General features: G+C 47.1%; 1 protein-coding gene across 1 annotated transcript in view; it reads right to left on the reverse strand.

Annotated features, from left to right (window-relative positions):
• Positions 1 to 1439: 1439 nt before the first annotated feature.
• Positions 1440 to 10000, reverse strand: part of klf7a (Kruppel-like factor 7a) — a 36563-nt gene continuing 28002 nt past the window's right edge. Inside the window, exon 4 of the mRNA XM_042081074.1 lies at positions 1440 to 6386. Coding sequence (XP_041937008.1) covers positions 6335 to 6386 — 52 coding nt within the window. The 3' untranslated portion in view covers positions 1440 to 6334. The remainder of the gene's footprint in view (positions 6387 to 10000) is intronic.

Raw genomic sequence — 10000 nt, forward strand, 5'->3', positions numbered from 1 at the left:
AAACAAACCCTGAAGACGGAGACCTTTTCCCCAGCTGTCTAATCACGGAGCGAAAGACATTAACTGTGACAGTACGCTAGTTGATGAGGGTGCCCGTTTCAATTACTTGCATTAGTTATAGATGAGAAACCGTACGGGAATAAGCCACACACAGATACATTTGCCAAATTAATATAGTGCATGAAGCCATTTTCTTGTACCTAATTGCACCCTAATTATCCATTAGTTATTGAATTACCCTTTTATATGTAAGTCACGGCAAAAGGCTGCATAAATGGCAGATAAGTCATCAACCTGGTAACTAACACTCCTAATTGCCTCACGAAAACGAGTGAGTGAGAAAACGCGAGGGAACGAGGAGAGAGAGGGGAGGAGAGAGGGAGATTTGGGGGTATCATAGATATTCATGAGCATCTTCTATTTGTAATTAAGCTCCAAATTGCTACAAGGCACGCATTAGCTCTTTCAATAGTGTGGCACTGCACTGTCATTACGCGCGCGTCTGTGTGCTGCGTGTAAGTGTGTGGTGTGCACCCTCTGTGATATACCGCAAACTCTGAATGATTCCAACAATACAATGACACCAACGGAGGGAGGCAATATGGAAATTTCATTGTTGGGGCTTTATTGCCTATTGTTGTATGAAGAATGAGAGATGGTAATGAAAATTGTAATGCACTTCAGGGTTACATGTGAATATGTATGGGTGGGTGAGTGTGTGTGTGTTGTGTGTGTGTGTGAGATAGAGAGAGAAAGAGAGGCAGAGAGAGAGAGAGAGCGAGAGAGAGAAATTGTTCTACAGTTTGTCCTGTGTGAGTGATGCCTTGGAAACACTTGCCTTGGAATAAGTCACCACACAGTACAGCAGAGAAAGATTCTAACCATTTATTACACATAACATTCTTAAATAAAAATGCTTCACTGAACAGTTCTTGCATAGATATATTACAATACCAATTTAAAAAAGAATTATGAAACAAACCAGTAACAAAAATAAATCTTTCTTTTTCCTTAATAAAGAACATTGTCATACTAACATCATATAATACAAATCATATCTTAAAACACTTTGTACAGCCAAAAGAAGGAGAAGAACATAAGGAAGTAAGACAGGAGCTGAAAATAGAAAGCGAGAGAGAGCGAGAGACAGAGAGAGAGAGAGAGAGAGCACATGTGATATGGGAGCAGACATAAAGCAGGTGCTGTGATGGAGGGATAGGTTGGAGGTGAAGCGGATAGACAGAGGGAATGATTCATCCACTGGAAACAGACACCTGGCATCAGCAGGATGGGATAGCGTGACATCAGCCCCCAAACCCCCCCACCCACCCCGAATCCCCTCCCCAACCACCCCCCTAAACCCCCCCAACCCACCCCCCTCATCCCCTATTCAATCCCTTAGCCCCCAGCAAGAAGCCTCCAGCATGGACAGTACGGACAGAGACCAAGCGAGAGAGCGAGAGAGAGAGAGAGAGAGAGAGAGAGAGAGAGAGAGAAAGGGGGATGGAGAGAGTAGAGAAAAGATTAGCAGGAAGCGCTAGTAAAGAAAGATGCGCTAAAAGTTATTAGTAGGTTTTGGCGATTTTTGTCGGTGTGTGTTACTCGCTGCCATTTGATATTTAGTGGAAAGCACGGCGGCCGTTTGAACAGTCACCTCACGTGCACACACACACACACACACACACACACACACACACACACGTTCTTAGGGGGTCTTGTCTAGTGGTCTGTACAGTCTGACTCTCCCAAACCATCCAACTGTTGTTCACTGAGATTGTGAATATTGGAGTTTGGGGTTATGGGGTGCTTTGGGGGGGTGGAAGAGGCATAAAGCCTTTTGGTGAAAGAGACCAGGTGGGGGGGAGGGTCTGGCCCACTGCTTTCACTAACCAGTGCAATCCCACAATACACCAGTGCATGGGCATCCGTCCCAGTGTTCTCAAGCTGAGGAGAGGAATGGGAGACACAGACACAGATGAGGAGGCTCGGTGACCTCCAGACATCACCCAAAACACACACACACACACACACACACACACACACACACACAGACACAAAGAGGTGACAACAGACAAGCTCAGAAGGCAAAATCTTTTCAAGATGCAGTGTACCCGACTCAAGGACGAATTAAGTCATCCTTTCAACCCATTTGTGTCTCTTTCTCTTTTTCTTTTCTTTCACCCTTCCATCCTGCTCCCCTTCTCCCCCTCCTCTCCTCTTCCTCTCCTCCTCCTCTCCTCCTCCTTCCCGTCCTGTGCTCCTTCTCCCTACAACTGGTTTCTGGTTGACTGTGCATCTGAATGAGCTAAGCACGTAAAAAAAAAAAAAAAAAAAAAAAATTGTTCATGATACAGCTGCCTCAATCATCTCTAGACTAGCAGTGTACAAAGGTGCCCAGTTCAATACAGTGCAAGAACGTGAAAGCAAGCAATGTGTGGTCATTTGCCCTTCGATAATTACTTTGTTCGGAGCGTTCTTGTTTTTTCTTCCCTTGAGTGCATTTCATTAAGGACAGCTGCCAAAAACCATAACAAAGTCACGGTGTGACAAAATAACATCTACTCATCCTTGTTAGCTAGGCTTTTTCCCCCGGATTTAGCTGAACTGTCAACGCTAACGTTATGAGAACAGGCAGATGCTGACTTTCCAAGGGCAAAGTCAGTTAAACCTTTTCTGTCTCAGTTTTTTTTTGTCTATTCTACTTGAAGATGTTTACAAAAGACTACAAATCTAGTAGGCTGTGTGTGCATGTACATTTTATATCCCCTTCCTGTTTGTCTGAGGCTGGGTTAGGCAGACATTCAGAAAAATTTCATCGACAGGTTCCAGGCAAGATAAAACAACTCAACTGTCCGTGTGTGTTAACAGCAGAACTACTTCATGGCCCCTTCGATTGGTATGGCAGCAATTCGCCCCACAGACAGACACACTCACACACAACACACACACACGCACCCAAATAACTGGAGCCCATGGGGCTAGAGCATCTGCGGGGGATGGTTGTCGATTTGTTTATCCTTTCTTTCTTTCTTTCTTTCTTTCTTTCTCTCTTTTTTTTACATAGTCGCAAGAGCCCTGGGTTTTCTGGTGACCTTGTGTCTTTGTTATTTTTCATGCCGCTAATGCGGCCTGTGGAGACTCCGAGGGAAGGAAGCGGACACCTTTGGCCACAGCAGTGAAATTGAGTGTGTCGGGCACCGGCGATACAATCTTGTGGTCAGCATTAAACGCGGGGCGAGCAGGCCCTCGTGTGGTCTCACTCTGTTCCACTCCATTGGAGGACTGACCAGGGCTGACCACCGGCTGGGAGCTCGCCATATCACTTCCTCGTTACCCAGACATCCCTGCTGTCAGAGGTCCCGTTCCCATTGGCCGGTTTGCCCCGGCCAATCGGGTGGCTGAAATGAGGGAACCTGAAGGAAAGGGGGAGGGATGGGGTGAGGAGAGGAGAGGAGAGGAAAGAGGGGGGGAGTAGGAAGAGAGGGAGGAGTAGGCTGGTGCATGTTGACAGATGACTGAACAGCAAGAGCTTTTGCTAAAAATATGACAGCGTGGTTTGGAGTGCCACATCAAGCACACTTCTCTTTTTTTCTCTCTCTCTAACCCTTGCTTTTCCCTCCCTTTTCTCACAGGCATGAGATGGCGATGGGTCAAAAATGAAAGCAAATACCATGAACAAATGGACGCCCTGACTGGGCTGTGCTCACAATTCTAATGTTGTGTCATCACCGTCAGATTTGCTTCAGTCATACCCACTTAACACCACTCAGTCGCTGCGGCAGGCCAGCACCTCAGGGGGTATATTTCTAGAGAGCAAAAAAAGACATGTGCCAATTGGCTCCGACCACCTTGACATTTATTTTTGAGCCGTGATTGGTCCATCTGTGTCGTTCCGAGCCTGTATTGGCCCATCTGTAGGACTCTGGCACTTGGGCAGAACTGGCTTTAGGCATCTCTGGAATTCCTCTGTAGGATCACATTCCGAATCCAGTCCAAACTGAACACAGTCCAGTTTTTCAGGCTATACTGCGCAACCAGTCAAACGGGTCTTAAATGATGCCATATTGGACCCTTCTGGGCATTGGTGTATTCAGATATTTCCAATTTGCCGATCGTCTATGTAAATGCTGAGATAAAACGGGACACAAATCTTCTCTTTCTTCTTCTTTTAAACTCTCTTTTGGTATATACCCCTTTCATGACCAACATTGCACTGCTCAACTTGGGCAGGAGTCATGCACAGACAGACACACAGACGGCGACACAAACTTGACAGACAAACAGACAGTACATTCACAAACACTTTCTGTTCAAAGTGCCACTGAAACCCCTCTTGATTGTACACGGTCAGGGTAGATAACCATCCCCTATCACCTCAGGGAAAGAAAAAAAAAAATCGTAAACAAAAACCAAACACCATGGACTTTCCTCATATACATCGTTAAGCCATTGTCTACTGTACTTGCTGTGTCACACACTAGAAAAATAAAGACACTGAGAGAGCCACTTCCTGTGTGGACATCAGCTATGGTGGAACATGGGTGCCATTAGAATGCATTAGAAAGTGTTTCAAACTAATGCTCCAAGAAGTGGAGGCAGATGTTTTGTCTACATATCCCAATGGGCCTCGCAGGACCCAGGTTGAGACAAAACAATGACAAACCAACTGCTGTCTCTAGTCATGAGGTGTCACTGACAGCGTGGTCACACAATTGTATGACGCACTGTGTGACCAGTTCTAATGGGTGGAGGGTTTAAGCTGGTCCATTTGGGTGGGGTGGGGAGGCTTAAGAATGCTGCCTTCTCGTTAGTCTGTTTTGAGAAGAAAGGGGAGCCGATATGACAATGCTGTTGTTGGAAAGCCCAAAGGGACACTGTTCTGGGGGTTGGGGTAGGGGTGGAGGGTGGCTCCAGTAGTTGCCAAAGTGGTAGTGACAAAAAAAGATAGGGTTGGGGTTAGGGGACATTGCAATAGCAAAAGGGGCCTTCTTTGCTAGTTGGCTTTCCATTTCGGAGTTCACAAAATCTTTTTTTACCCCCGCTGGGTGGATTTTGGCGCGACGGCTGGCTGTGGTGGGCTTTCGCAAAGCTTGTGCATATGGCAAATTTTTTTCTTTCTTCTTCTTCTGTGCACGTCCATTCCACAATGAAGTTCATAAAAGCAGGGGAGAAAAGTTACGCTTTTTTTTTTTTTAGTTAAGACATAGTAGTTCCAAACGAGATTCTTTTTTTTTTTTTTTTTTCATAGAATATAAAAGGTCCAAAAGTGTCGCTGCGCAGCTTCTAAGTGGCCAAAAAAGAGAGGGAGAGAGGAAAGAAAGGACAGAGAGAGAGAGATACAGTCTTCAGAGGAAGGTGTGTGAGCCCACAAGTGGGCTGGTGTCCGCACAGAGCACTAAAGTGAGCGGTTCTCCCATTTTGGTCTCAGATTCTGAATGTCAACATTCCTCGTGGACGAGTCACCATGCCTCTCGAAACTAGCAACCATCCTCGCACGAGTGTAAGTGCAAGTGCCGTGTGGGGGAGGGGGGGGGGGGGGGTGCCGGATGCATACCAGCCTAAGCACGGGTGTGTTTACTCGGGCAAACACGAAACCACGGATGTGTCCTTCGCTGATAGGTGCAGGCAGGCTCTTTTTAAACGCGGTCTCTCGGGGTCCGTTAGTTAAAAATAAGAACCGAGTGTTGCGTGATTAGAACGCACGCCGTTGTTGCTTGGCAGTACCTGATCCCCATGGCTCAGACTCGGCTGCTGCGGGTGGCCACACTGATGCAACATGGCTTCCATCTGTTGCTCCTCTCCTATAAAGAAGTCTTTGGCCAAAACAAAAAAAAAGAAAGGAGAGAAAAAAAAAACAACCACAACAGCCATACGAACTGATCAGAGACCAGTTGAACAGCCATGTGAGCTGATCGGAGACTAGCTCAACAGGCTACAAGCTGATCGGAGACCAGTTTAACAGCCATGTGAGCTGATCAGAGACCAGTTCAACAGCCATTAGAGCTGATCGGAGGCCAGTTCATCAGCCATTTCAGCTGATCAGTATTTGTTTCGTGAGCAGATGATCAGTTAGCAATTCTTGTGTTTTCAGCCTTTTGTTTTGGCGTCTGAACCCCAAAATCAAAGAATATGTTTCAGTTTTTGTCGTTGGGTCTTTTTTTTTTCTCTCAAGATGGGGCCAGGATCATTGTTCATTTCATAAGTCACACCTCGCTCTCTCTCTCTCTCTCTCTCTCTCTCTCTCTTATAGTCTTAATCTTCCTCTCTCCTCTCCCTCGTCTCTTCTTTTCTCCTCGTTCTCTCACTCTTTCCCCCCGTTCTTCTTCTACCGTCCTCAGATGTGCCTCTTCATGTGTAGTGCCAAGTGGTCCGATCGCGAGAAACACCTACAGAGAGAATAGGATAGACAGATTTGGGGAAAGGATAGAGAGGGGGAGAGAAAAAGACAAAAAAGGAGTCAATAATGGTACGCTACGTTATCTTATGCATGTTACAAACTCACTGAAGAGCTCGGGACATGTGCAACGTACAGCAGACGGTGACTTTTGATTTTGCACATGCAAATCTAGCCATGTGTCGAGAGCGAGAGAACACTCCAAAGCTCTGGTGTCGTCGCCACGGAGACCGCCTGTCTGTCAACCGCTATGCTGTTGCTATGCTAATGTCTGCATAATTCCAAAGCGAAAGAAAAAAAAAAAATTGCGAATGGAATTGACATTTTTTTTTTACCCCCTCCTCATTTTTTAAAGAACTGCAGCTGGGGTGTGAATGGAAATGGACGCCCCCAAATGGGCCTCTCCAAATGAGTCTGTTGACACACAAACATTCTCTTCAGCTGTTTATTAAAAATGATGGACCAGCGAGAGCTGACGAGCTGAAAAGTGTTTGATCTCCTCTCGCCATGAATTTCAACACCATAAAAGGTAGGGGGGAGCTTTTTGGAGGAGCACACGGCGCAACGAGCACAAATCCAAGCTGCTGAGCTGAGTATCTGAGTGTTATTCCTAAAGATTTTTCAGACGCTGATGCCATGTAGTGGTAGCCAAAAGACACCTGTCCACACACATAATACTGCTCCAGAAAGGTTTGTTGATTGTCCTTTGCTGACCATTTCTTATTTTATGCAGTTATTGTAGCTATACTGAATTAGCTGCTTCTCATGTTGAAATGTACTTGCTTGTGTCCAGAGTTGTGAAACGTGGCAATGAACAGTTCACCAACTTCCCCAACTTTTTTAACTAGAAAGCTCAGTTACCAAATCTCTTAGGCGGATTATATGGGGGATCAAATCTTAATCTTGTGTTTACTTTAGTCTGAAGGCTGATCTGATTTTTTAGTTGGTGGCCTGATCACGGTTGCCGTGTTCACGGTCCCTCATGCATCATTAGCCATGAGGAAAACCTGATCCTGAATCAGTGCTTTTACAGTGAAAGGTGTCATGTATTAAGACCCACACCATATGCCACATGCAAACTGACCAAAGCTTTAAATGTGAACACATGGCAGTCCAGGTCACATGACGCTCTTGTCTTACGGTGGCTGCCTGGACTTAAGAAGGAAAAGTGACTGTGGTGAGGGGTTTGAGTGTGTGTCTAAGTGGTACTTTGAGGTTGATGTGTGTGTGTGTTTGTGTGTGTGTGTGTGTGTGTGTAAGGGGGTGTTTTTTAGGACAGATGGCACAGTGAGCCCATGCCAGAGGCTGTCTCACCAGCTGCACCTCCCCCCCCTCCACCCCCGTCCTCGTCACCACCCCTCTCCTGTCGCTCGGCGGGGGGTCGGCAAGTGCGGCACAGCCGAGCAGGCGCGCTGCGCCAGGAGCCCCGGGGCCGCCCCGGCTGCAAACTGTGCACCCCGGCCGCTACTGTATTTACTGTTCCACGCGCTCGCTCCGCTCCCCATGCTGTTCCCCTCCAGTGGCCAAACTCACCCCACCCACCCCACCACCCACCACCACCCCTCTGTACTCACATTCTAATGCTAATCCGTGCCCCCCCCTCAATCCTGGCCCCCAATCCACCTCCCAGCACCGCCACCTCCTCCACCACCACCACCCCACCCTCCTGACTGCACAACAATGGTGTCCCAGGGGATCGGGGAACAGCTTGGATCACAAGGGAAGGGAGGGGCCTGCGGTTTGATGTAGACACTCCACGCGCTAATCAGCGTGAAGGAGTCTTTTTTGTTGTTGTTATTGTGTGTGTGTGTGTCTGTCTCTGTCTGTGTGTGTGTGTGTGTGTGTGAGTGTAAATGTGTGTGTGTGTGTGTGCTGTTGCTTTTCTCTGCACGCGCGTGTACATCAAAAGGAGGATGAGTTAAGATTAACTCTGCGACAGGCCTCGCGCCCCGTGGCGGATGCCGGGAGGAACTGGAGATGCAGAGGGGAACAGGGGATGAGAGACGGGAGAGAGGAGAGGATCCCCCCCCCACCCCCCCACCCCACACAGCCTCCCTCCCACCCGATTCCCCTGAATGACGTGCCTGTGTGTGTGCGTCTGTGTGTGTGTGTGTGTGTGTGTCCGCCTCAGGTGCAGCGGTGACGCGAGGGACAAAAGGGGGCTCACGGCTCATCGACTTGCGCTGTTCATCTGTCTTTTCTACTCCGCACTTCACTTCTTCTTTTTGGGGGGGTGGGTGAGAGGGGGGGTCTGGAGGGGAAGGGGCACGGTTGATGGGTTGGGACGAAGGGGGCATCAATCAGAGCCCAGAGCCCAGGTGTTCTTCCTTAGCAACCTAGTGAGTGACGAGGTGAGGGACATCTGATCCTATACATCATTAGATTAACACTGCACTGAAAGGGGGAGTCTTGAAATAAAGGAAGCATTAAAAGTGCTCAAACTAATTCCAGAGTTTACTCAGCTGTCACTCCAGATGCTTTTTTTAGTTTGCGCTGTTTACTTGAGTTTGTATTTGTTTATTTGTTTTGTAGGTTCTGCTTTCGGGATAATTTATTCTTTACACAGGAGCGAGCTTGGCAGTCGATACAGAAAATAGCTCTGTCCAGTAAGTAACTAAGTGTGGAGTCAGTCATTGGGAGGTATTTCTGGCCTCAAGTGCCTGGTTAGACAGGAATTTGCTGTGGCATCAAGAGATAGGGAACGTCAGTAAGAGTGTCAGCAAGGCTAAGCAATCTATCACTCAACGCTGGAGAAGGGGGCTTGACACACACACACAAGCTCAGAAATAGAGAGGGCATTCTTAGTCTGTGTGTGGGTGTCTGTGTCTGGTTGTGTCTGTGTGTGTGTCTATGTATGTCTGTGTGTGTGTGTGTGTGTGTCTTTTCTAAACCAAGGCAGGTGTGTATGTCCATGCTTGTCTGAGTTTGTGTCATACCAGATTTATAGCCCTAAACAAATACATAAGCATCTGGGTGGCATTTTGTTGATTTTTTAATTACATCTACTAATACCGTATAATGAAAGTCCCAGTTTATAGAGAAAAAAGCTTACAGTACACACTGAGAAGTGTATTACTAGAATTGCTGACTGTATATCTGAGTGTCATTATTCTCCTTAATGACGTTCAGCTGTGCCACTCAAAGAGGGGAACCTTCTGGTGGAACGGGGTGCAGATGAGAACGATCATATGTCCAATTAATGCAAATAACTTTTCGCCCACTCCTGAGTCTGGACAACCGGAAAACTGTACCAGACAGCTTGTGGAGCGTTACGGCCTTTGATGTGTGGGAGAGGGGTGATGAGTGGGGGCATTAAAAGGGGCAGGAGGGTATTGACCAAAACCATGGGGGAGGGGGGGGGCGATCAGGGTCAAATGTGTGGATTTATGGCAGAGAAAGTGTAGCGGCTTACAGTAACAGTTGTGACAATGATAACAGCAGTTATTTATAGTGTGTTTATTAGGTCTATGTTTCTGTGTTTATTAGCATCCATGAACTTGTATGTGTCTGGGCCCATGAGTACAGTATGTGTTTTGTCACTCACAGAATGCATGAATAAGAGAGATAGTGTGAGAGTGTGTGTGTGAGAGAGATACAATAGTGTTT

Source organism: Alosa sapidissima, chromosome 23 (assembly GCF_018492685.1).
Source record: "Alosa sapidissima isolate fAloSap1 chromosome 23, fAloSap1.pri, whole genome shotgun sequence".
Taxonomy (NCBI): Eukaryota; Metazoa; Chordata; class Actinopteri; order Clupeiformes; family Clupeidae; genus Alosa; species Alosa sapidissima.